Raw genomic sequence first — 26,160 nt, 5'->3', positions numbered from 1 at the left:
TCAAAAAGAGAAAAGTCAAACAATATATCCTTTGGGAATGCCTCCACCTATAATCAAATGACTAAGAATGTCAAGGAGAGACAAAGTTCAGGACAGGGGTGGTCGAGGGAAGAAGCAAGGGGTAGCTACAACCCGGGAAGCGCCCGTATATTTGCTCCACGTGGATAATGTGGAGACACAGGCTTCCGTTTTCTCAGTGTGCTTTAAAACTTACATATTTGCTCAACATGTGATTTCGTGTGCATCCAGTGTTAGCCTGAAAGCGCTGGAAGTCCTGGAGCCCCGCGTCCCTCCTTCCGGTCCCGCGCTTTCCCCGTCACTTCACTGCCAGCGGCTCGGGGACCAGCTCCAGCGAAGTGCGACCCCCGGGACCCACCCGGCACGTGACTGTGTGACTATCCCCGCAGTCGGGTGGGGCGGGTGGAAAGGTCCAGAGTATCTCACGTGCACACTAAACCTGCTCCGTTAATTCCAGTTATTCGCCGGCTAGCAGCAGATAAGGGTTCGAGGCCCACGGGGCCTCACCCACTGCCCGCAACACCCCCCGTCCCCCCGCCTCCAACCTTGCCGACCCCCCCCCACTCCCACCCCCGTCCCCGCCCCCGCCCCTTTCCCGGCGCCTTGACTCTTTTCCTCCAGCCCCGCCCACTAGATTACGCGAATTTTTCCAGGAGGATCCCCACATCCGCCCCTCCCCACGGAACCCGCCCGCTTCAACCAGTCTCCGGGATTTACAACCAGCCGGAAGCCGGGAAAGGGGCGTGGAAAACGGGCGGAACTGCCCGCCCCCGCCCCCCCCTTCCGGCCTCTCCGTCGGGCCCCGCCTTCCCCGCGCGCAGCGGCGCATCCCAAAAGTCGGAAAAGTGGAATCTGCGCTCCGCACGGTTCCCCAGCTGCAGGGTGGCCGCGTGGCCGGGCTCATCGGCCGGAAGCCCGGCCCAGCGCCTCAAGGGGGAGCCGCCCCGAGAGGGAGTGGACGCGGCCGCAGTCCGCGCGGGTGAGCGTGCCCCCGGCCCCACGGCTCGGGCCTGCCTCCCGTCCTACTCCTCTTGTGCGGGACCCGGGCGCCGAGCCGCGGCGGCGGGACGGGCCCCTGCGCAGTCCCCTCCCCCACTCCCTGTCACTGTCACCGCCCCCACCTCCGGCCTCGTGCCCGGCGCGCTCCGCCCGGGCCATGGCAGCGCCGTGACGTCACGCGCCTCTGCGTGCGGAGCCGCGGTGGAGCGGGCGACGCACGAGGGGGTTGACGTCGGGGGGAGGGACGACGCCCAGGGGGAGGGGAGGGGCGTTGGCGCGAACTGGAGCAACGCGTCTGCAGCCCCCCCAGCTCCGCCTCTGTTCCGTCGCGGGGACCTGCGTTTCGAGCTGCTCCCTCTCGAGTGCAGCCGCCCCCCACCCCCACCCCCTTGACCTTTTCGGGGACTTGAGGTGGTAACCCTAGACCTTCACTTGTAATTTCGTTGGAATTTTTCTGGAAAAATGGAATCTGGCAATGTATCCTGAGAATTTTTGTTTTGAGAAAAATGTTTCTTAGCGTATTTGGCAGCCCCCCAAATTAGGTTAAAGCCTGTTTACCAAACGCTGTCATTTTGCAAAAACCTGTTTGGTTGTAAATGGGAAGCGCTGTGGTTGGAGGCTTGCACACGCTGAGAAGGTGTGAGCTTCAAGTCCCTCAGCCTCCAGGTGCTGAGTCCCCCGTGAGAACTGACCCCACGTAAGAGAACACGCGCGTGTACTTCGCGCCCAGCTCTGACCTTGGAACCTAATAACTGCTGCACACGTATTACTAGTGATCTTGTGGCTTCGTTTTAAAGACTCCAGTTGTGAAGTAGACCTTTTTCTTTTTGTGTTTTCGTTTGTGAACGTGTAACAGAAGGGTTTACCCCAGAATTTCTGTGATGTCTGGTATGTCAAAGTGCAGGTCAGTCCACAGACGGAGGTCAGTGGTGTGAAGCCGTGTGCGGTGTATGCAGACAGAACCGTCCTCACCCGGCGGACTCGGGCGGGGGCGGGAGGGAAGCTTGACGGGAGCATCGCCTTCTTTGTTCTTTTGAAGCAAAACCTGGGGACATGATGAACTTAGGGTTCTTTATCTGTGACTTTATTGAGGGTAAAATAAATCTCAGTGTATAATTTCTTCCACAGAATATTGAAGGATGTTTGTTCCAAGATCCCTGAAAGTCAGGCGGAATGCTAACGATGATGGTAGAAGTTGTACAGCCAAGAAAGTCAAACCAGAAGCAGAAGACCCCCAGCTGGGTGCGGGCGGGGATGGTCCAGCCGATGATGCCTCGGGTACCAAAGAAGCTGCGCTAGCGGCGCATCACGGCGCCCAGCCGTGCCCTCTCCCCGGGCCTGCCAGCCAGGTGCCTGAGGGGGGTCTGGCTGGACCTGGGCAACGGGCGCAGGACAGCGATCTCCTCGAAGAGCCGGTGAAGTCCTTCTCCAAAACGCAGCGCCAGGCCGAGCCCGGGGAGCCGGTGTGCGTGGTATGCGGGCGCTACGGAGAGTACATCTGCAATGAGACGGATGAAGACGTGTGTAGCCTGGAGTGTAAAGCAAAACACCTTCTGCAGGTGCGTGGAGCGGAGGCGCCGTTAGCGCCGGGCGGTCCACAGAAAGCGGGTTCTGAGCCAGCGGCTCCACATCCTGCTTCGTATGTCTACACCGAGCACGCCTTCATCTCGAACCTTCGGGAGGACCAGATTGAAAACCTCAGACGGCAGCTGGGAATCGTGGTTCAGGGGCCAGGCGTCCCCAGGCCCATCATTGACTTTGAGCATTGTGGCTTCCCTGAGGCCTTAAACCTCAACCTGAAGACCTCGGGCTACGAGGTCCCCACCCCCATCCAGATGCAGATGGTCCCCCTGGGGCTTCTGGGCCGAGACGTGCTGGCCAGCGCGGACACCGGCTCTGGGAAGACGGCCGCCTTCCTGCTTCCCGTCATCATGCGAGCTCTGTTTCAGGTAAGGTAGAGCTCACCTGTATGAGCCTCAAGAACAGTCAAGGTGTTTACCAAGTGTCATCCTCAACTACGTTAAAATTGCAAGCTGAAACCAAGTACTTAGATCTTTAGTCACTGGAACTAAATTTTATTATACTGAACCAGTCTCTTCATTGAAGGTCTAAAATACTGCTTTCCTTACGAAGTGTTGTCTTTTTAACACATTTTCTATTCAAGGAACAGGCTTTGGGTTTGGGGCGAAAATCCTGCTGACCAGGTGAGCTGTGATTTTTGTGTCAATCTAGCCTGCTTCGATTTTGTGTTTTGAAAAACCTGATACCAAAGTCAGAACACTATTGTAGAGTTTCAAAATATACCGCTAAGCGTGACCTGCGTTTCATCTTAAAATGATACCACCTTGCCTTACTCATTGCTTTATAAGCACTCCTGCACATAATTAGTTTAACAGACGTTTTGAGTAATTATTTGCCAAGTACTAGGGAGTTTGTGAGGTTTGGAGGACGGCAAGGGGGGAAAGGAGTGAGAAATGTAGGCGAAGGGAGAAGAGATAGAGGAAATTTTGGAACGCTAAAGCGTAGTAGAAGATAACGTGAGAAAAAAATAAAAGACTAGATTTTCAAAATATAGACGAAACTCACCGGAAGACCAAAATAGAATGTTTGTATAAGTAAGGTCTCCTGACAAAGAAAGAAGTGAATCTGCAAGAGCGCTGAGGGGAAATCGAGGGTAGGATGCCAGCCTTCACCCAGATCTTCAGGGCAACCAGCAGGTTTCTCTTCCGAGGAGGCTGGCTGGAGGTCGCACAGGCCAGTCGATGGGAAGCCAAGCTTCAGTTTTCCCGCCTTGATTGAAGCAGACGCCTCTCCCTGGTCCTGCTGGTGGGGTCTTTCATTGTCTGTCTGTGTTATGTGAGAAACGGGTGCAGTTTATGCTGGTTTTGGAGAATTCTGTGGTTGAGCAGAAGGCCGGTGGGCTGATGGGACCACTTTGAAAGAAAAGTGCTCCTGGGGCTGCCTCGAGGCTTGCGTCCACAGCAGCAGAGCTCACTGCCGGTGTGTTTCACATCTCTGCAGAGCAAGATGCCGTCCGCGCTCATCCTCACGCCCACGCGGGAGCTGGCCATCCAGATAGAGCGCCAGGCCAAGGAACTGGTGAGCGGCCTGCCCCGCATGAGGACCGCGCTCCTGGTGGGGGGCCTGCCCGCCCCCCCGCAGCTCCATCGCTTGCGCCAGCGCGTTCAGGTGGGCTCCCTGGACCGAACGCCTTTGCAGAGGACCTAAGCAATGCAGGAACTAAGGGTTTTCGCCCCCTGAGGAACTTCAGAGTGTGATTTTAGGTGGCCTTTAAAGTCTTGCCACGTGAGCCTTAATTTTAAAGTTCGTTTTCTGTGGGGAAGGCCAGGAGCACAGGTTAGGGAGGTGCCTTTTGTTTTCCCAACGCTGTTGGATGTTCTCACAGCCCTTACCACCTTTAATCATTGCGTTTGCTCTGGGAGGTGGGGTGGCGTACCCCCTCTTTCACGGCTGAGAAGGTGACTCTCCGAAAGGTGGGCCTTACCTCAGGATCGTGGCTGATACACTTCAGAGCGTGATTCCTACAAACAAGGACGTTGTCCTTCATCATCACAATCCAGTCATAGACCCAGGAAATTCACGCTGGTCTGTTGGGATGCATTAACGTTGGTGTCACGGCTTCCGACCCCACTCAGGTTTTGCTAGTTGTCCCGTCAGCTTTTTTCCGTCAAGTTCAGAGTCTTTCGTTGCTTGTAGCTGTCGTGTCTCTCTCAGTGTCTTCAGTTTGGAACCGATCTTTCCTTTTTTCTCGGGATCTTGGCCCTGTTTAAGGATTGTAAGCCGCTTACTTGGAAGAACAGCCCTGAACTCATTAGATTCAGGTTATGGGTCTTGAATTTAGTTCTCTAACAGAACATCACAGAAGAGATGCTTTTCTTTTCATTATATCCTTTTAGATGGCACACAGTTTCAGTTTGTCCTTTTACTGGTGCTTTTATCTGTCAAGTTAAAACTGTAGAGTTTGTTTGTACCCTTTGTGTTGAATAAGTATTTTAAGGGGAGTACTTTCAGGTTGTAAATTTATTGAGCTTCCCCAAACTTTCCACTTATTTACTTTTTTATATCAGTACGGACTCATGGTTCCCTGTTTTTTTTACAGGGGTATATAATCTGTTTGACCAGTGGAAGCACCTTCCAGTCGGTTTCTGTGTCCTTTTATCATATCCTTATCATTCTTTGACTACTTTCTTACTTTCCATCTAAAGAAGATGTTCCGTACTTACCTCGTTCTATCCTGGCCTCGGCCCTGGAACTCTCTCCACGGAGCCCTGGCTCCTTTGGTGTGGAGAACAGTCTTCAGAAACCGAGACCTGGGCTCTACCTGGGCTCCTTGCTGTTGGACTGTCATTGCTTCTGGGACCTCAGCCTATCCGAGACCATGAGTTCATGTTGATATTTCCAGTTCTCATTCATCACAAGGTTCCTTTTACGTTTTCTGTTTCCACGTTGGTAGCTCTGACGATGAGAAACCTGCCATCCCTTTTCCTTTATGTAGTTATTTATCTGCCCCATCCCCCGGCATGTCACCAGTGTCCCTCCCTCACAGCGATGCCTTCCTCCCTGGACTCTGCCCTACACGGCCTCACCCCTCCTCGCCCGGCTGCCGCACCCCCTGCCGCCCGGGCCAGGACTCACAGACACCTACCCTCTGGGAGGAGAAGCAGCTGAAGCGTCTGTGTGCTCGGCAGAGCTATATTTCAAGAGTAAGGACAAGACGAAGGCCTACTCAGATAAACAAAACCGAGAGTGTATTGCCAGTGGACCATCTAAAGGAACTTCTGGAGGAAGCCCTCTGCCGATAAAGAAGATTCCAGAGAGGAAGGTGGGGGGTGGAAGGAAGCTGGTGCAAAGTCGGCAGTAAGTGTGTGGCCGAAGCTAAACAAACACAGGCCAAGCGAACAGTGACCAGGCACAAGCCGTGATTTCAAAATAATGGGGTGAATACCATCCCACAGCGTGTAAGGGCAGGCGAGATGCGATCGCGGTAAAGCAGCGCCCTGGATCTTTCAAGAACAAGCTAAAAGTGCCGGTTAACTTTATATTAAGTTATAGATTTGTCGACATTCAAGGTGAAGCACTCAAAGAATGAAAAAAAGTTGATAACTTCCAAACCGTCGGAGGGGAAAATGGAAGAGAAGGAGTGAACTCAAGTCAAAGTAATTAAAATTGACTTGATATCTGTGGATGTCTGAAGTACCCACGCCAAACCCTGTGTTCTGGGGATACAGACCTTTTATCATCCGCGGCGATGTTACCACCGTGCGGGTGTGGACTGGAAAAGTGGGTACAGCTGAACGTAGGAGGTCATCTGTAACTCCACCAGAGTTATCCCGACACTGTCTCATATAATCCCCATGATACTTTTTAGCATTTCCATCTTACGACGGGAGAACAGAGACTCACACCGTTATTAAATGCTGGAGCCACGGTTCCTGCTGAAGTTTCACTAAGCCCCTACTTTTAACCACAACTTCAGCTAATATATGATAAAACTGTTAAGACCCTTGAGTGACCTTAGAGTTCATTGTACCCAGCCTCGTAATTTAAAAGTGGAATAGCAGGCCCAGAGAGGGCAAGGAGTTTGCACTTGTTCATGGAGCCAGATAGCGGTGAGCGTGCTCGTAAGGCCCTCCCAGCGTGGGCCCTGCCAGGTTCTCAGGCCTCAGCCGCCTTCTCCCCCCTCCACCCACGCCAGCCTCCCCGCCTCCGAGCTCACCGGTCACGATGCCCTTCCCTCTCCCTGGACCTGCCGGTCGTGCTCACTCCCACTACTCCCGTGGGTGTTGGCTTGTGTTTTAGCAGCACTGAGTACATCCCTCCACTGACAACACCCTGTCGTGATTCTCGCGAGCACGTGTTGGCTCTGTTTCTTCCTTAGTGTCATGACTTTCACGAGAGCAGAGACCAAGTCTGACTTACTCATCATCGAGTTCCGAGTACTTACACCAGAGTCTGGCATGCGTTGGCCACTCAGTAAGTGTAGAATGAAGGAGTACGTGAGTGAATGAATGTGATCGAACTTTCTAATTTGCCTTTTCTCTTTCGTTCAGGTTATCATAGCAACTCCTGGGCGACTTCTGGATATAATAAAGCAGGGCGCTGTAGAACTTGGCGGTATAAAAATTGTAGTAGTGGATGAAGTAAGTAGTGGTGTTTAAAAACGGAGTTTTATATAATCTGTGAAAAGCACATTATGGCTATATAATTGCATTGTATATTTTCAGGCATTTTCTCTCCCAAAGGAAAACAATTCAGGGATTTTTTTTTTAATTTGCAATAGTGGTTCTTAAGCTGATTCTTGTGTAGCACTGCAGCTACACTAAAATTAAACCACCACTGTCTTGTCCTAATTGATTGAAAACGTAAACTTAACAGGTATACTGTATTCTCAAGTGTTAAGTTTTTTTAAACATGCTGGGTGTCATTTGTCTACAAAAAAAGAAAGAAATCAGTGGCAAATAACTCTCAATGGGAATTTTGGAAGTAGCTAATGATGCCTAGTTGGAGGAGCTTATTTTTTTCTATGTGGACGCAGGTGTCTGTGGTTGTGATTTTCTGTGTTGCATAGAGCAAATAGGCATTTTTATACTTTGGGCTTGCTTAATAAGTAAATGTGTTATTATTTGATGGTAATCCATCACGTACCAACCGGACGGGTGGGGGGTGGGGCACGGCTGTCCTGCCTGCGCGCTCGTTCCGCTGGCTGTGACGAGGCAGAGGCTTGGGCCTACCCAGCAGTGATCAGTGCTGACCAGTGACAGCAACCTGGCCTGCGTCTGTGGCACCAGGGAGTAGCCTCGGGACAGCAGAGGGTGTGGCCGCAACACAGCCAAGACCCAGAAGACGGGGGTTTGAGCCTGTACTGCGCCTGCCGTGAGACCTTGGGCAAGTCATTTCATTTTCCAGAGTCGTGGCAAGGAAGAGTAGTGGTTGTGAAAACGTCTCGCACTGAAAAGTCCCGTATAAATGTAAAATAATATCCAGTCCTTTAGAAAGTGCTGCTAAGTCAGCGTTTTCCTGGCCCGGCCTTTGGGGGACCTGACGTGTTGCATTGGATTCTCGTCCTTACCGCCACCCTGAGCGTGTGGCTGGGTTTCCCCTGTGGATAAGCTCGCGTCCTTAGGTTTCCCCTCCCCGAGGGTGATCCTTGTAGAGAATTTATTCATGCCCCCCTCTCTTCAGAGCATTTTCGTTTTCTTACATTAACAAGGTTTCCGGGGCACCCCAGGGCTGCGCTCGAGGTGATGGTGCCCGAGGAGTGCTGTCCGGCAGAAGTGCACCGAGGCCCAGCTCCTCGGTGACTGGGGACGTGGCTCCTGTGTGGTCAGGGAGAGGAGCCGGTCAACAGCATAATCAGTCACATACTGAAACTGAAGTCAGTACAGAGGGGCCCTTTGGGTGCAGGGGACGAGCCCTGGGTGAGATGGGTGGCGTCACAAAGAAGCCACAAACACCCTCCAAGCCTACAAGGTGCCCTGTTCACAAGAGCAGGCGAAGGTCTGAATTCGTCCCGAGAGCCGAGGTTTGCCCTCCCCCGATGCAAGCTGTCAGTAGGACCGTGTATGTGCTCAGGGTTCAGGAGGAGAAATGAGGGTTGGCGCGTTGGCTTCTCAGAGGTCACGGGACTTGACCTGAGCCTCGGAAGAGGGAAAAGGATTTAGAAGATTAGAGGATGCATCCAGCGTCCCAGGTGAAGAGGCTAAGGCGAGCAGACTCCGTCGGGTCGGTCAGTGCACGGGTCGGGCAGTGCACGTGTGCGGGGCCGGCGGGAGAGACGGGCGGGTGTGCCACGTGGGAAGTGGTGGCTTACGAGGTATGCTGCCCATGCTGGGGAATTAGAGGAGGAAGAAGAAAGCCAGCCATCGGCCCAGAAGAGGGGGGAGGGTCGGGGACGGACTGGAGGCAGGCGTCGGGGTTCGCCTGAGGGTCACAGTGAATCACTTACGGGTCCTGTGATGACCGGACACGCAGGAGGACGAAGGTGGGTGGGGTGTGCCTTGATTTAGGGCCCACGGGGACGGGCTGGGGCCTGGTAGACACACTCGAGTTGGTTTTGGAGATGTGGAATCTCACGTGGGTGCTGGATGAAGGGGCAGGTACCAGACCCATGCGTGAGAGTCCACGGGACATGCTGGCTTCTCCGAGGAGGAAGTTGAGAGAGACGAGCAGTGGGCTGAGGCTCTGCCTTCTGCAGCTGAAGACAAGTCAGCGAACAGAGAGGTGGTCTGAGAGCCCAGAGGGAACCGGGAACAAATGATGTCCTTGGGGAGAGGGGCCACTGTTCGGGGGCGGGGGGAGGGGGCCGGACACAGGAATGGTCAGGCCGGAAGTCTGACAGTCCTTCAGGATTAGGAAAATCTGCTGCCACCCTCCGCGTCCCCCGTGTCCCGAGGATTCTCTCCCACCCCCTCCGCCTGCTCTTCCTTCATTCCGTGTCCGTGACTCAGAACCTTCCCTCTGGAGCCGCCCTGCAGACCTCAGGCCCCCTCGTCTCTGCTCCGGGGACCCGTGCGCAGACCGTCCTTCTCCTGCAGTGTGTTCCCTGCCCCACCCCGCGACCAGGCACACTGTTTGCCGTTTCCCCAGTGGCTGAGATGGAGAACCGGAGCTCGTGCTTGGATGCTCTGGTTCCGTGGGTCTGGGGTGGAGTCCGGGAATGTTTGCACTGCTTACCTTTAGGGAGGCTTGGGGCGTACGGACCGGACCGGACTACCTGCTGACGCACGGTGCTGAGAATGATGAATGCTTATCTATCAAATCCATTAGGGCTCTTCCCGTGCTAGCCTTTGTTCTTGGTTGTGAGGGTGTGATGGAAAGTGAGGTGAGCTGTGACACAGGCGTGTACACAAGGTGACGGGACAGAGGCGCCCGAGGAGAGGGGGCCCCTCAGGTGGGAGGGGCCTCTGGGGGGCTGAAGAGCAGCAGCTGCCACGCGGAGATCCGTCTGGAGGAAGGACTCCAAGCGGGGGAAGGGCCGCCGGCCACAGGGGGACAGGTGAGGACAAGTGGCGAGTGGGGCAGGTCCGGGGAGGGAGACGGGCTTGCGGGAGGGGCGAGGGGGAGGCGGGGCCGGGGTGGGCGCCCTCCTGGAGTGATGGGAGGTCTCGGGAGGCTTGGGCCAAGGAGGAGCACCTGTGACACGTCCTCGGGCATCTGTCTCATTGCCTGAGGTGAGCGGGTTCTGGTCGGCCGAGGCGGGAGTCAGGGGTCCGCACGGACGTCAGCGGAGTCTGCGGGGCTGCTGATGGATCGGAGGTGGGGTGATGATGAGAGACGAAACAGAGGTGCCTGACGGTGCCGTCTCCCGAGATGCTGCTGGAGTAGGACTGGGTCTGGCAGTGGGAGAGACGGTCTGTTTTGAACATGTTAAATTTCAGGGGCCTTGAGGTCCAGCAGGGGCCACGGAGTGGGCAGTGAGTCTCCACCACTTGAGTCCAGGGAGGCGGTTATGGCCCCGAGTGAGGTTTGGGGCGTCTTTGACGTGTCCGTGGTGCTCAGAGCCCTGGAACTTGTTGAGCTTCCTGGAGAGAGAGAGGGTGGGTTGAGACGGAGGGAGCCTGGGACGCAGCCCACCGGCTCATTGATGTACAGAAATTGTCTGAAAAAGGAGAGCCAGGGAGGGAAGGAAGACCAGGGCTTGAGGGAGTGCTGGTCAGGATGTGCCGTGCTGTCATTTAACTGTATCGTGTTTCAAGGATACGAACATAGTAAGTTTCCCTTCTGGACCATCAATTCTGGAAAGGTACGGTCTCCTTCCGTTTCCTCACCGTCGAGCACACAGCATTGAGCTTGGTGTTCATGACGTAGGTTTGGAGCCAGTGGTCCCCAGTCCACACCCCAGCTCCACCACGTTGTAGGGCACTGTGTCATGTGCCTCAGTTTCCACATCTGTAAAGCGGGGTCGCGATGGTGCCCACCTCCCACCATGCTCCCTTGAAAGGTGCCCAGCGTCCAGTAAATGCCCGTCGAATGGGGACTGTCAGTCACCGTTGGCTACGAGTTAAGGTTTGCTGAGTGGAGTGAATGTTTAGCCTGGGGACCCTCAGGAGTGAAGTTTTGGTGGCAGAGATGGAAGTCAGATTGTCTGGGATTAAGGACATCACGAGCAGTGAAGAAATGCAGGTAACACCAAGAACAGTCCCCAGAAAATTAGGCCAGGTTTGCTGTTTAATTAGGGGACACCTATGTTCACCTCTTACCTTATTAATGCTTATTCTGTATCCAAGTGCCGTCTCCCCCCCGGGGACTCTGAGATTTTCAGAGTAGCCTTGTGTTCATTGTGAGTGGCTCTACTATTTGAATCACCTTAAATTTAAGTAGTGCTTTTAATTCTAAGAGGTTTTTTAAAGTACATGTTCCCCCACATTTTAATCTGTTAACATCCCTCTAAGGTAGGTAGGAAAATAGATTTATAAATGGAAACTGAGGTGTAGAAAGAGTAAGATTTTCCCAAGGTCTGATTGATAATGGCTTTCAAAAAATACAGTTTAGATGGGAACCAGTCATGAATATTGTTTAGGTAGGGGCGTGTGTGTGTGTGTGTGTGTGCGTGTGTGTGTGTGTGTGTGTGTAAATAGAACTTTCATGAAACAATACTTACCCTTGTGACTTCTCTATTCTCATATGTTTTATTCTGTCCTATTTTGTGGTTTCAAAAAATGCTCTTCATGGCCCATTCTGCAGTTTGAATAACAACTGTATTCTATGAGGAATCCACGTACATTAAAGAGAAGTTAGAAACAGGAGGAAAAACACCCATATTCCCATTGAAATAACCATAAATAACCATAGTCATTGTATTTCTTTGTCATTTTCCCCTGGCCTTGAGAATTCAGACATTATTCTGTAGACGCTGGGAAACGTTAAAGGATTTTAAGCCTGAGTGTATTATACTCAGACAGCTGGTTCCCAGGAGGGAGGGGGGAGGGCTTGAGTCAGGGTGGTGGCTGTAGGGAGGCAGGGGAGGGTTTCCAGACACAGTTAGGACATGGATAGTAAGTGTGGCGGTGCTGGTGTCTGGGTAGTGGGATGATGGGCGAGTTTGGTTTTCTCTACTTTGTTTTGTTTACCAGGTTTTCTACAGTGAGCACGTTATTACTTCTAGTATTTAAAAATAATAATAGGGCTGCCCTGGTGGCGCGGTGGTTGAGAATCTGCCTGCCAATGCACGGGACACAGGTTCGAGCCCTGGTCCGGGAAGATCCCACATGCCGCGGAGCAACTAGGCCCGTGAGCCACAACTACTGAGCCTGCGCATCTGGAGCCTGTGCTCCGCAACAAGAGAGGCCGCGATAGTGAGAGGCCCGCGCATCGCGATGAAGAGTGGCCCCTGCTTGCCGCAACTAGAGAAAGCCCTCGCACAGAAACGAAGACGCAACACAGCCAAAAATAAATAATAAATAATTTTTTAAAAAAAGAAAGCAGTATACTCTTTAAATAAAATAATAATAATAATTGCATCTTAAAAAGAGTTAGACAAAGACTTAAAAATGGCTATTGAATGTGGCACCTGGGGAGTGATTGAAGACCTGAAGGAGCCGGTGAGGGGCGGGAGGTGAGCCCTGGACCGGACAGTGGCGGGAGGGCGGGGAGGCGGGGGAGGGAGACCGCAGGCCTGGAGGACTCTTCCAGGAAGTTTGGGTGAGAAGAGAAACTGAAGGAGTTTATTTCTCATGGTCTTATTTTTTCTGAACCAGGAGAAGCAAGGCCATCTACTGAGATGAATGGGGCTTAGTGGGATTACTGAGGCACGTGGGGATGTTTGCAGACACACTGTGGGTGTGTGTTCTCTCTGTCTGCTAGTTAGTTGAAACACTGAGAAGGACCTTGCTGGTACTTTATATACTTTATCTCATTAATCCTCATCACAGCCCCAGGAGGTAGTTACTATTATCCTTTCCATTTATGAAGGGAAAAACTAAGGCTTAAAGCTCTTCATTAACTTGCTTGAGATCATAGGTAGAGCCAGGATCAAACCCAGGATCAAACCCCATCATGATAATTTCATATTTTTTAAATGTCATAGAGTGAATAATATTAAAACAAGTGATCAAGCTTCAGTCTAACTGACAGCACATTAGTGGACACTAAAACAAGTCAATGTCTTATTTTCCAAAATTATAGGCACCCAGATTATATTTGAAAATCAAGATAGCCTTAACTTTTCTTTATTTTAAAATTAAAAACTTAAAAATTTTTTTTCTCTTTTTTTCAGCAATACATTCATTGTTTTTATTTATTTTATTTTATTTTATTTTTTTCCGGTACGCGGGCCTCTCACTGTTGTGGCCTCTCCCGTTGCGGAGCACAGGCTCCGGACTCGCAGGCTCAGCGGCCATGGCTCACGGGCCCAGCCGCTCCGCGGCATGTGGGATCTTCCCGGACCAGGGCACGAACCCGTGTCCTCTGCATCGGCAGGCGGACTCTCAACCACTGCGCCACCAGGGAAGCCCCTGTTTTTATTTCTTTTTAATGTTTATTTATTTTTGGCTGTGTTGGGTCTTAGTTGCGGCACGCAGGATCTTTCGTGGTAGCGCACAGGCTTCTCTCTAGTTGTGGCACACAGGCTCCAGAGCGTGTGGGCTCCATAGTTGTGGTGTGCGGGCTCCAGAACACGTGGGCTCTGTAGTTGCGGCTCACGGGCTCAGTAGTTGCGGCACGCGGGCCCCCGTGGCATTTGGGATCTTAGTTCCCAAACCAGGGATTGAACCCTCGTTCCCTGTGTTGGAAGGCGGATTCTTAACCACTGGAAGTCCCTCATTGTTTTTAGAAACCAGCAATGCAGAGGTATATACAGAAGTGAAAACCCCCAAATTAAATTTTTTTTGTTTATTTAAAATCATATTTTATTATAAATATATGTTCATGGTAAAAAAAAAAAAAAATTCAAGAACTTCCCTGGCGGTCCAGTGGTTAAAACTCTGCGCTTCTGATGCAGGGGGTGCAGGTTCAGTCCCTGGCTGGGGAACTGGGATCCCACATGCTGCACGGTGTGGCCAAAAAAAAGAAAAAAAAGATCAAACTTTGCGAAAAGCTATAAAATGAAGAATAAAACTGTTCCCCCCCTGCAGCTCACAGGTCTTCTCTCCAGAGTTAGCAATTAACTTTCCTGAGTATATACACAAATGGTCTCATGTTATACATAGTGTTCTCTACTTTGCTTCTTTCCTCCTAGCAGGGATAAAGAGCTTTCTGGTCATTTTTCATGTTAGCACCGTGTTGTATGGTATGGATCTACCATAATTTACTTACCAAGTCTCCTCCTGTTGGATATTTAGGCTGTATATGGTGGGGGGGGTTTTGGCCACTATTACTAATGCCATAATAAAAATCTTTGTATATCATTATAAACATAGTTACACAATATGTAGTTTTATGTAAATATATTTTTTTCTCAGTTAATCCTTTGGCTTTTGACATTGTGGTGTATTTTTCCATGTAAAGAGTTTTAAGTTTTTTACGTTCTTAATTGTATCTGTTTTTTTTCTAGGGTGGCCCTGGGTTTTCATGTAGGACTAACTTCACAATGATTTTGTTTAGGCTGATACCATGTTAAAGATGGGCTTTCAACAGCAAGTGCTTGACGTTTTGGAGAATGTACCTCATGACTGTCAGACCCTTTTGGCTTCAGCCACGATTCCAGCCAGCATAGAGCAGCTCGCCAGCCAGCTTCTGCGCGACCCTGTGAGAATCATCACTGGGGAGAAGAACCTGCCCTGCTCCAACGTGCGCCAGATTGTGTTATGGGTGGAAGAACCAGCCAAAAAGAAGAAACTGTTTGAAATCTTGAATGTGAGTGGCAAAGCGGTCAGCCCTGCTTTGTAGATTGCACTTGCATTTTTCACAGTTTTTTGGTTTTTTCCCTTTTTTTGGCCACACGGCTTGTGGGATCTTAGTTCCCCAACCAGGGATTGAACCCGGGCCTTCCGCAGTGAAAGCATGGAGTCCTAACCACTGGACCACCAGGGAAGTCTCCACAGTTCTTTTTTTTTTTTTTAGTAACTTTATTTATTATTTTATTTATTTATTTTTGGCTGTGTTGGGTCTTCATTGCTGTGCGCAGGCTTTCCCTAGTTGTGGCGAGCGGGGGCTACTCTTTGTTGCGGTGCTCAAGCGTCTCATGGCAGCGGCTTCTCTTGTTGGAGCACGGGCTCTAGGTGAGCGGGCTTCAGTAGTTGTGGCACACAGACTCAGTAGTTGTGGCTCGCAGGCTTTAGAGCGCAGGCTCAGTAGTTGTGGCGCATGGGTTTAGTTGCTCCGCGGCATGTGGGATCTTCCCGGACCGGGGCTCGAACCCGTGTCCCCTGCCTTGGCAGGTGTATTCTTAACCACTGGGCCACCAGGGAAGCAGTCTGCACAGATCTCGAGAGAGTGCTTTTTAGATGCAGCTTCAGGGGAACCTGCTGTAGGTGTTTAATCATAAATTGCTTTGCTTACTTCAGAATTCTTTAGGGTTCAAGTAAGTTTTTATTTGTGAAAACATGCAGTATAGACGCGAGGTTGGTTTTTTCCGCATTATTATAGAAAGATATTTAAATATCAAGGTTATTCCCAAAGAATATTCTTTTTGTTTCAAAAATTTTTAGTAGTTTTATATATAAGGTAAAGACAAGTTCTTTCTTGGCTGTTCTGTCCTTGAGAAATAGGATTTTTTTAACAGTAACTGGTTGAAGCAGAAATTTGTTAAGTGGGTGGTACGTACAAGCGTAGTTGTTAAAAATACAGTATTAACTTAAATACGGTTTATTTTGACTTACGAACAATTTTGGAAATTTTAAATTGCACTTAAAATCGTTTCTGCAGTTTTCATGAGGTGATGCAGAAGCGTGAAGGACGTACGCTGTTTGCCTTCTGTTTGTGCATATTTTAAAGAAAACACTCATTTTAACAGAATGTGCCTTTTTTCCTTCTTAGCAGTGTTGGTAAACCTATTGATAACTAGCTTATACTAATGCTCTCAGAAAAACGTCCCATTGTAAATTATGTTATAGCAATAATTTTAAATATGTGTTTTTAATGTTTCAGGATAAGAAACTCTTTAAGCCTCCAGTGTTAGTATTTGTGGACTGCAAACTAGGAGCAGATCTGTTGAGCGAGGCCGTTCAGAAAATCACAGGTCTGAAAAGCACCTCTGTGCACTCGGAAAAGTCCCAGCCGGAAAGGAAGAACATACTGAAGGTGACACCCAGCGTTCTGTTTTCTTCTCTTTCCTGTAAATCTGTTTTGCCTCATTTTCAAGAGATACCATATTATCTGCTGCTTTTTAAAGCAGACCTTTGTTTTTTAATGACCCTGAGAACTTCAGACACGCAGCGGTGTGAAGTTAATTGTTTCTCTCCCTCAGCCTTCTGTGTTTTGGGAGCAATAAGCTTGTCCCCTAGGGATTGTCCACTAAATAGATTAATCATTCAGAATCCGCCGTCTCTGAAATCAGGTCACTTTGGACTGAGGCAAAGAGTAGTTCACCTTTGGAAAAGGTTTGCCTGAATAAATGATTGGAAAAAATTGGGGGTTGGGGTCGGAAGGCCTTTAAGCTACATATGTCTCTCAGATGTACTAAGACCTATACTTACTGTGAAGGTATCGCGACACCAGTGTTGGAGAAAGTGTTGAGAAAAGAAAGGATAATCTGAACGACAGAAAAACCACTCAAGAAAAATCCTCAATAATGAATTTTGTTGCTGTTTTGGAAAGGGTTTACTTGAAGGAGACTATGAGGTTGTCGTGAGCACGGGGGTCCTAGGAAGAGGCCTGGACTTGGTCAGCGTCAAGCTGGTTGTCAATTTCGACATGCCTCCCAGCATGGATGAGTACGTGCATCAGGTAGAGATTTTATACGTTACCACCGTTCTGCTCTTGAATTTTCTTATGCAAGGCATTGTCGTTATAATGGGAAGTTAAAAGAAAGCAGGGCGTAAAACTGCATGTATTTTTGCTTTTAAAATATATAAACTAAATTATGTTTTTCACAACTGTATGGATGCGTAGAATGCATTAAAAATCAGTTGGAAATAAAAAACTAAAACATTTATTTAAAAAATTTAAGTGATTAGCTTTTGGTGTAGTTTAATTTTCTTTATATTTTTGTTTTCTTAGTGAGTATATTAAATGGCTTTTATAAGCAGAAAAAGAGGGCTTTGTTTAAAAAGGTTGTTTTAAGTTGCTGCATCTGGCCAAAATAAAGTCGATCTGCTGAAGTGTTTGTTTTTTTAGGAATCATGTCTTCATCTCCTCTTCATACCCTTATTCGCTCTAGACTTTCACCTTTCAGAGTTTGGTTCCTTTCCTTTGCTGCCAGAGATAACAGCAGCTCTTCTTTCTCTCAGAAATAAAGCCTCTCTGAGCTCCACGTTATCTCACTGACCGCTACCTGTCTTCCTTCTCCGGCATCACTTACAGACTCTTCAAGTAGAGCCTTTCTCTGATGTTCTTAGAATCACCTCTGAATGTCACATTTACTGAAGTTGCCCACTGAAATGACTGTAGCGCCCTTACTGAGTTGTTGCTTTATTTTTCATAAGACTTAATAATCTAGCAGTCTGCTCTCTCTCTCCCTCCTTCTCGCTCTCTCTCTCTTTTTCCCTTTCTTTCTTTTCTTTTTTTTTTTTTTGGTACCACCTCATTTACCCGTGCCTCAGGGATTTGACTATTCCACAGGAGCTGACTGTTCATGTAACTAAACTTTATTTTCTTCCAAACTTTCAATTTTTTTTTTTGCGGTACGTGGGCCTCTCACTGCTGTGGCCTCTCCCGTTGCGGAGCACAGGCTCCGGACGCACAGGCTCAGCGGCCATGGCTCACGGGCCCAGCCGCTCCACGGCATGTGGGATCTTCCCGGACCGGGGCACGAACCCGTGTCCCCTGCATCGGCAGGCGGACTCTCAACCACTGCGCCACCAGGGAAGCCCCAAACTTTCAATTTAATGATTTTTGGATGGGACTTCCCAGGTGGTGCAGTGGTTAAGAATCCGCCTGCCGGTGCAGGGGACTCGGGTTAGAGCCCTGGTCTGGGAAGATCCCACGTGCTGCGAAGCAACTAAGCCCGCGAGCCACAACTACTGAGCCTGTGCTCTGCAACAAGAGAAGACACCGCAGTGAGAAGCCTGCACACCTCAACGAAGAGTAGCCCCCCTCGCTGCAACTAGAGAAAGCCTGCATGCAGCAACGAAGACCCGACGCAGCCAAAAATTAATTAATTAATTAATTAAAAAGAAAAAAATAATAATTTCGGCTAGAAATCTGTCTAGAGTATTAAAATACTTAAGAAGCTTCTTTGCTTGTTACATGGAACATGCTGGTTATACCTATGTACCCGTCTCTTGCACTCCCCAGGCCAGCCCTGTGGCTGGCAGTTATCAGGCTGCACCCACTGTAATACAGGCAGCGTGCCTCGGGGATGCTGACAGGTGCAGAGCTGCGTGCCTCTCCTCAGAGGGGCCACAGGTTCTTCTGCTTTTGTAGTTCTGTATTTGGGTGTTTTTTGTTTGTTTCAATCATCAAAGTACACATACACACGATAACAAAGCACGCAAATAACGAAAGATATAAAGTGAAAGGTAAGTCTTTTCAAGGAAGCCCTCCTACCTTTGAGTGGTTCCCCCAGTTAACACTGCAGAAACGGTAAATGCATGCGTGTGTGCATATATACAGATGTGATGTGCATGCCCTGTCACACCTTCCACATAAATGGGACCATCTTATACCCTCTATTCTGTGCCTTCTTTCTTTCTTTTTTTTTAACGAGGAAATATATTTGTTTTATTGAAGTTTAGTTGATTAACAATATCATGTTAGTTTAGGTCTACAGCACAGCGATTCAGCTCTGTGTGTGTGTGTGTGTGTGTGTGTGTGTGTGTGTGTGTGTAAATAATATATTCTTCAGATTGTTTTCCCTTACAGTTTATTACCTAATATTGATTAGAGTTCTGTGTGCTATATAGTAGGTCCTTGTTTTTTATTTATTTTATATATAGTAGTGAGTATCTGTTAATCCCAAACTCCTAATTTATCCCTCATCCCACTCCCCCTTTCCCCTTTAGTAACCATAAGTTTGTTTTCTATGTCTGTGAGTCTCTCTGTTTTGGAAATAAATTCCTTTGTATTTTTTTGTTTTGTTTTTTTTTAGATTCCACATACGAGTGACATCATATGACATTTGTCTTTCTCTGTCTGACTCACTTAGTATGATCATCTCTCTAGGTCCATCCACGTTGCTGCAAATGGCACAATTTCATTCTTTTTTATGGCTGAGGAGTATTCCGTTGTGTATTTGTACCACATCTTTATGCCTTCGTCTGTCTGTGCCTTCTTTCTTTATTAAAGAGACCTTAGACAGTTTTCCTTATCAGCACACACACAAGGTGCCATCGAATAAGTGTTGATACGTATTGAGTGCTGAGCCTAATGCCAGGCACTGTTCTGGGCTCTTTAGATGTTTTTCCTTGTGGAATCTGGCTCGTTCTATTTTCCTGGCTGCATGGGAATGTGTTATATGGATGTCCTGTAATTTCGTTAACAAATCCTTCACTGCTGGACAATCCGACGTTTCCAGTGTTTTGTTATTAATGCTGCAGTGAACACCTGTATACACAGCTCCCTGGGCCTCTCCTGCAAGTGCATCTGTAAGAGAAATTCCTAGTGGGAGAACGGCTGGGTTAAATGATACGGGTATTTAAAATTATAGTCAGTATTCCCACGTGTCTGATTTTTAATTTCAGGGGTGGTAAGCTTCTGGAGAAATAATCCTGTATTGTTAGCATTAGCTGTCTTTGGCCGGGCTGCGTGGCTTTGTGGGATCTTAGCTCCCCGACCGGGGATTGAACCCAGGCCCACAGCAGTGAGAGCGCCGGGTCCTAACCACTGGACCGCCAGGGAACTTCCTAGATATCTTTTAGAATTTGGAGACCGTTGCAGTTAATTTTTAACTGCTTTTTATCTCAGTATAACTGTATCTAGTATAAATTACATCTCAGATGTAATCCACGTGCTATACAATTCGCCAATTTCAAGTGTACAGTTCATTGGTTTTTAGTATATCCACAGAGTGGTGCAGCCATCCGTATAATTGATTTTAGAAAATTTTCATCGCCCCCAAAAGAAACCCCTCACCCCTCCGCAGTCACCCCAGTTCCTCATCACATGCACAAACCCTCATTCTCAGGCAACCGCGACTGTACTCGGTAGATTTATGTCTTCTGGACATTTCATGTAAATGGAATCATACGGTATGTGGTCTTTTGTGACTTGCTTCTTTCACTTAGCATAATGTTTTCAAGGTCCACACATTGTTGTAGTATTTTATTGACAAATAATATCCCATTGTAAGGATATACCGTATTTGTCCATCCATTCATCGGTTGCTAGACGTTTAGGTTGTTTCCACTTTCTGGCTACTATGAATAATGCTGTGAACGCCCAAGGCCATGTTTTTGTGTGGACATGTGTTTTCATCTCTGTTGGACATAAACGTAGGAATGGAATTGCTGGGTCCATGTTGAACACCTTGGGGAACCACCAGACTGTTTTCCCATGTAGCTTCATATTTTACATTCCCACCAGCAAAGTATAAGTGTTCCCTTTTCTCCATATTCTCATCGACTTTTACGTTCTTTTTTTTATTATAGCCAGGTTCATGGATATGAAGTGTTTTGGATTTGCCTTTCCCTAATGACTAATGACGTTGCACATCATTTCATGTACTCATTGGCCACTTGTATACCTTTGGAGGAATGTCTGCTTAAATCCTTTGCTTTTAAATTGGGTTGTCCGTTTGAGTTGTAAAAGTTCTTTATATGTTCTAGAGACCCTTATCAGAAACATGATTTGTGGATATTTTCTCCCATTCTGTGAGTTGCAGGTATTAATTTTTAGTTTTATTGAAACAACTCAGTAAGGTAAATAAATCAGGTAAAAACAAAAGCTGATACGGAAAAACAGCATCTCCCCCTTATTTCTCCCCAGTCTCATTCTCTGCAGGCCACACCCCTTCCAGCTTTTTTAGAAGTTTCTTCTTTTACGGCGTTAAGAACGTTCTGTCTATTGGCGGGAACTATCCACTCATTTAGATAATCTGAGTATACTTTAAGTTCTCAGTTTCAATTAAGGAGCAGAAATTGACCATGATTGTGTATTTCCCTCCCTTCTGAAGAGTGTCTCAGTATATTTGGAGACATGTTTTGTTCCTTCTCACGGGTCTCCACGAATTTGTGTCTGTTTAACTCTGTCAAAATGAGAAATAACTTTATGCAAAAACGGACTTGCTTCAGTCTCACATTTCAAGGCACTTAAGTACTATAAAGGAGATACAGTCCTTTTGCTCTTAATGCAATAGCTTTCAAAACGTTTCTACCTTAACCCACTCACAATAAGAAATATCTTTGCCTCCTTACCCCCTACACGTACATACAAACGTGCACACATACGCACACACGCGCATAACTGGAACACAGGTTTCACAAACAATACTCACTTTTCTATTTTTATTCTCTTACTTTCTATTTGGGTTGTTTCCTTAACACTACGCCAGTGGCAGCCCACTAAATTGATCTCACAAGTATATTGAGGTGAACAGCCCAAAAAATGCTCTCTGAGCAAATGTTCATCTTAGTGAAGCTTCTGTAAATATTAGCCATTGTTTTCTTTCAAGAGACATCCAGATTCTATGTGAACATTTTGAAAACATCCTTTGCGTTTCATTTCAGGTTGGAAGAGTGGGGAGATTAGGTCAGAATGGAACAGCGATTACTTTCATCAATAACAACTCGAAAAGACTCTTCTGGGATATTGCAAAACGAGTGAAACCCACAGGGTCCCTTCTCCCCCCCCAGTTGTTAAATTCCCCTTACCTTCACGACCAGAGGAGAAAGGAGCAGCAGAAGGATAAACAGATGCAGAATGATCTGGTTACGGGGGCTAATCTCATGGACATTATTAGAAAACATGATAAAAGTAATTCTCAAAAATGATTTATGATACCACGTTGAATAATTTTTTTTGCATATTGTCAGTGAAATTTCTGTACATTATTCCTGGATGGTTCGATGAATGTGACATGCACATGAAACAAAAAGTTAACATGATGTAAAAAGTTTTAATAGACTATCAAATTTATACAGCAATATTGTATTTATTTTCCTTTTTAATTTTCATAAATTAAAAACAACCACCGAAAGTGAATTACTAAATGGAGTAAAAATTTCTTCTCTCTGGAAAAAGTCCTTTTTTTTCAATAAAGATTCCTCGTAGCTATCATCAGAACCAGAAACCCACACATCGTGACTCAGATGGTGATTCTTCTGTTTTATATCCACTGTGCTGCGTGCACGTTGGCACCTGGATTATTGTTGAATCAATGAATATTGGAGAAAAGTAAATGATAAAAAATGGAAGAAATGGTCAGTGCCCCCTTTGAAAGAAATGTTAAATATCTGTTTTCTCTCTCCGTTTTCCTTTCGGCTAGATAAACGTAAATTTATTTTACATCTGATGTGGGCTGCTCATCAATGTCGAGTTTCGTGACTGTTGCATTGCAATATATAGTTTTATGTTAACGCCACTTGGCTAATTCAGTTGATTTATTTAAAAAATAAATGTAAAAAGTGTATTATTGTACTCCACACATCTTTCCTGAGCTCACACTATGTTCTGGACGTTTGTTCAGTGCTCAGGACACAAGTGGACGTTGCGCCTGCCCTCAGAGCTTACAGACTGCATAATAAACCAACTTTAAAGTCTGGGAAATTTAACAGAACCAAGATGTATTTCTCACTTATGGCAGGACTGGCAGCTTCTCCTCTGGGTCTGAGTTCTTCCATCTCTTGGTGGCACCGGCTTAAACACGTGGCCTGAGAAACACATGCAGGTGCTGGCCCATCTGGGCTCAGGCTTCCAAACCTCTCAGCTGATGATTTTAAACGCTGGGAGGAAGGATGGGCATTTTGCTTTGATGCAGCAATACTTTCATTTCTTTAAAAACCATTAGTATTGGTTTAGCTGGGTTAGTTAGAAAGTATGTTATGTAAGTGTTGACACTTAAACAAGCATTGTACCCTCAGCATCCTCCCCGGGGGTGAGGGACCAATGCAGGTAACTAAACCCTAGCGTTTGTGGTCGCCACCCAATGGGAACAGCGGGGTCAGAGTCTCCCCAGAGTGCGCGAAACCTCAGGACTCCCTCTCGTCCCATTTCTGTCTGCCGACTGTTGAGCGGTATTTCAAGGGACCGGGCTGCGGCAACCCTTAAGGCCCAGGGCGCTGTCAGAGGTGCAGTGACCACAAGTCTGCACACACACCAGGCGCTGTCGACGTGTTGGTAATACTCACCAAAGAAAGGGCAGCTTTTCAGGAGACTCAGACGTGATTATAGATAAAAGCAGTATGACCAGAAACGCAAGAAAGCTTTGCAAATCAGCATTTGCAGGGGAACGTATTTAGTAAGCAAAACCAAGTACTGTTGGTCTGTAACATCACCTCCCTGGTCAGCTTAACGCGCGGGTACCCTGGCTTCTGCTCCCACCGCTGGGCACACGATCCTGTGTCTCTGTTCACCTTCTTCCAGCCACGCGTGCCGCGTGCTCTCCGTTCCGGGTTTTGTGTTGCGTGGGACATGTGGACCACGCTCTTGGAGACTCATTTCTCAAGGCAGCAGGTGGAGGAGACAGCGGTGGGGAGGGAGCCCTGACTCACAGGCTTGTTATGCGGACCAGACCTCAGTGCTGTGCAGAGCGCGGCGGCCTCAGCGGCCGGTAGAGGGAAGGGGGAAGAGGGAAGGCACCAGTGCCCTGCCCTCCCTCCTCGTCCCCCACCATCCCCCCACTCCTATTTCTGGTCCTTCCTGCTTCTCCATATCTCAGCCTCTCACTCCTTGAGATCTTGGCAACACCTTCCACCTCTCCCATCTCCCCTCCTGTTGGGGACAGGTGGCTGCAAGGCAGTGGTTTCCTCACTTAATATATCAATAATTTACAGACCAGAAATTAAAACTTGTTTTCAGTGGTCCCAGTGTTGCTAATATTTTTTTCCCAATTAAAGATGTTATTTTTTTAAAAAGCTACCTTATTTCATGAAAGAAAGAACGTGAGATCTAGAACAAGAAGGAGGGACATACTCTCTGAATGAGAGCCACTTCTTCCCAAGAAGGGAGAGATGGCAACCTTACACCGATGAGCCATATGATAAAATTTTAAGTAATAGATGTTTGTGACGAATTACTATACAGTTTGAAATTTTAATTAGCTGAAATAACTAGTCATGTATGCTCTCAGACATTTGTTTTGCTCTTCTGCTAATTGTGTTACGTGACAGAGGTACAGAATTCACTTTTTAATTGCTTTATTGCCAGATGGAAGCAGACATCTTTTGTATGTCAAACACCTTAATGAAATTAAGCAGCTTTTAGACTCTGCAGTATGCAGTGCCATTTTATAAGATACTTTCAATGGCATTCTATTCATATTTCTAATACCAAGCACATTGTTAAATCAAAATTTTTTTCCCAAAAGCCCAAGTTTGTGTGTGTGTGTGTGGTTTCATAACATCTTTATGAAGAACATTGCCACATACTTAAACTGTGACTCACACTGATGAATTGAATAAATCTAAGTTGGCTCCATGAACTGTCATATTTTCTGATGTTTATTTTCTGATAAAACAATACTATTGGGACTTCCCTGGTGGCGCAGTGGTTGGGAGTCCGCCTGCCGATGCAGGGGACACGGGTTCGTGCGCCGGTCCGGGAAGATCCCACATGCCGGGGAGCGGCTGGGCCCGTGAGCCATGGCCGCTGAGCCTGCGCGTCCGGAGCCTGTGCTCCGCAACGGGAGAGGCCACAGCAGTGAGAGGCCCGCGTACCGCAAAAAAAAAAAAAAAAAAAAAAAAAAATACTATTTTCTGTTGGCAGGCTGAGTGTTGTTCGGGGTGTGCCCTTCTTTGGAATTAATATACTATTTTCTGTCGGCAGGCTGAGTGTTGTTCGGGGTGTGCCCTTCTTTGGAATTAATACCCGCACAGGCCTTACTGCCTTGTTATATTTCCTGCTTAACACAGTCAACACAAATTTCGCTCCATAAACTAGGTAGGTATCCAGAGGTGACAGGTCATTCAAGGTGACTTTCCTGGAAGACACATGTAAAATGACTCCGGGCAGATAGGACTCTTTCGGTGTCTCCCAGGCGCACTCAGAGTGACCCCAGAGGCACTAGGGCCACAGTGTGAAAACCAACCAATGATAATTAAGGAAACACACTTCTTTTGTTCTGCTGTGGGTGGGAGGACCAATTTTATAACGGCACATGTGGTGTTATTGGACAGAATTGCAAATAAAGTCAGTATAAGACAAATGTTTACTTTTTGGGTGTGTTGACAGTCATTTGTAAAATGTTTACAAACAGTGATGTAAATTTTTGAATTTTAGCTTTCCAAAAAGTTTGCATATCCTTCTTTTTCTCACTTCATCTCAGAAAGATGAAAACTTCGCAAAGCCTTTTGCAAATTTTTTTCATTAGAGGAAATTAATTCTATCTCTAATCTTTAGCTTTTCTCATCTGTAAGATGAGAAAAGGATTGCTTTAAACTTCTCTGAGGTCTTCCCAAACCTACATGTTCTGTGCTTCCTGCTTTTAAATCTCTCCCTGTCTGGAATATGCTTCAGAATCACACACGGTGGAGGAGTCTGGAGGAAACTCGTTTGGCCAGGAATTGATCATTATTGAAGCCAGTGCTGGGGGCGTGGAAATTCATTATTATTTGGTCTACATCTGATGTGTCTGAAACACTATATTCCATAAAAAAAGCATACAGGGCTTCCCTGGTGGCGCAGTGGTTGGGAGTCCGCCTGCCGATGCAGGGGACACGGGTTCGTGCCCCGGTCCGGGAAGATCCCACATGCCGCGGAGCGTCTGGGCCCGTGAGCCATGGCCGCTGAGCCTGCGCGTCCGGAGTCTGTGCTCCGCAACAGGAGAGGCCACAACAGTGAGAGGCCCGCGTACCGCCAAAAAAAAAAAAAAAAAAAAAAAAAAATAGCATACATTTATGTATATATATAATCTGCAATCCTATCCTTTTATTTGCGCCCTAGTTACAGATCTTCAATTCTCCACTGAGCCTTTGGCTCAAATTGGACCCGTCT

General features: G+C 47.6%; 1 protein-coding gene across 6 annotated transcripts; it reads left to right on the top strand.

Annotated features, from left to right (window-relative positions):
* The first annotated feature begins 2,156 nt into the window (after window positions 1-2,156).
* Window positions 2,157-25,102, top strand: DDX59 (DEAD-box helicase 59). Of its 6 annotated transcripts, none has more exons than XM_065885660.1 (7): window positions 2,157-2,966; window positions 4,039-4,206; window positions 7,089-7,178; window positions 14,578-14,829; window positions 16,063-16,215; window positions 16,732-16,873; window positions 25,008-25,102. In XM_065885660.1, the coding sequence occupies exons 1-7, from the start codon at window positions 2,157-2,159 to the stop codon at window positions 25,100-25,102; spliced, it is 1,710 nt and encodes a 569-aa protein (XP_065741732.1). The 6 variants fall into 6 exon arrangements, with proteins under 6 accessions (XP_065741732.1, XP_065741715.1, XP_065741739.1 ...); XM_065885643.1 differs by lacking the exon at window positions 25,008-25,102 and adding an exon at window positions 21,738-22,250 and having other exon boundaries at window positions 16,732-16,860; XM_065885667.1 differs by lacking the exons at window positions 14,578-14,829; window positions 25,008-25,102 and adding an exon at window positions 21,738-22,001 and having other exon boundaries at window positions 16,732-16,860.
* Window positions 25,103-26,160: the final 1,058 nt, after the last annotated feature.

The sequence above is a fragment of the Phocoena phocoena genome, chromosome 1 (genome assembly GCF_963924675.1).
Source record: "Phocoena phocoena chromosome 1, mPhoPho1.1, whole genome shotgun sequence".
Classification (NCBI taxonomy): domain Eukaryota; kingdom Metazoa; phylum Chordata; class Mammalia; order Artiodactyla; family Phocoenidae; genus Phocoena; species Phocoena phocoena.
Note: the sequence above shows the minus strand (reverse complement) of the source record. Positions and strands in the feature narration are given on the sequence as shown.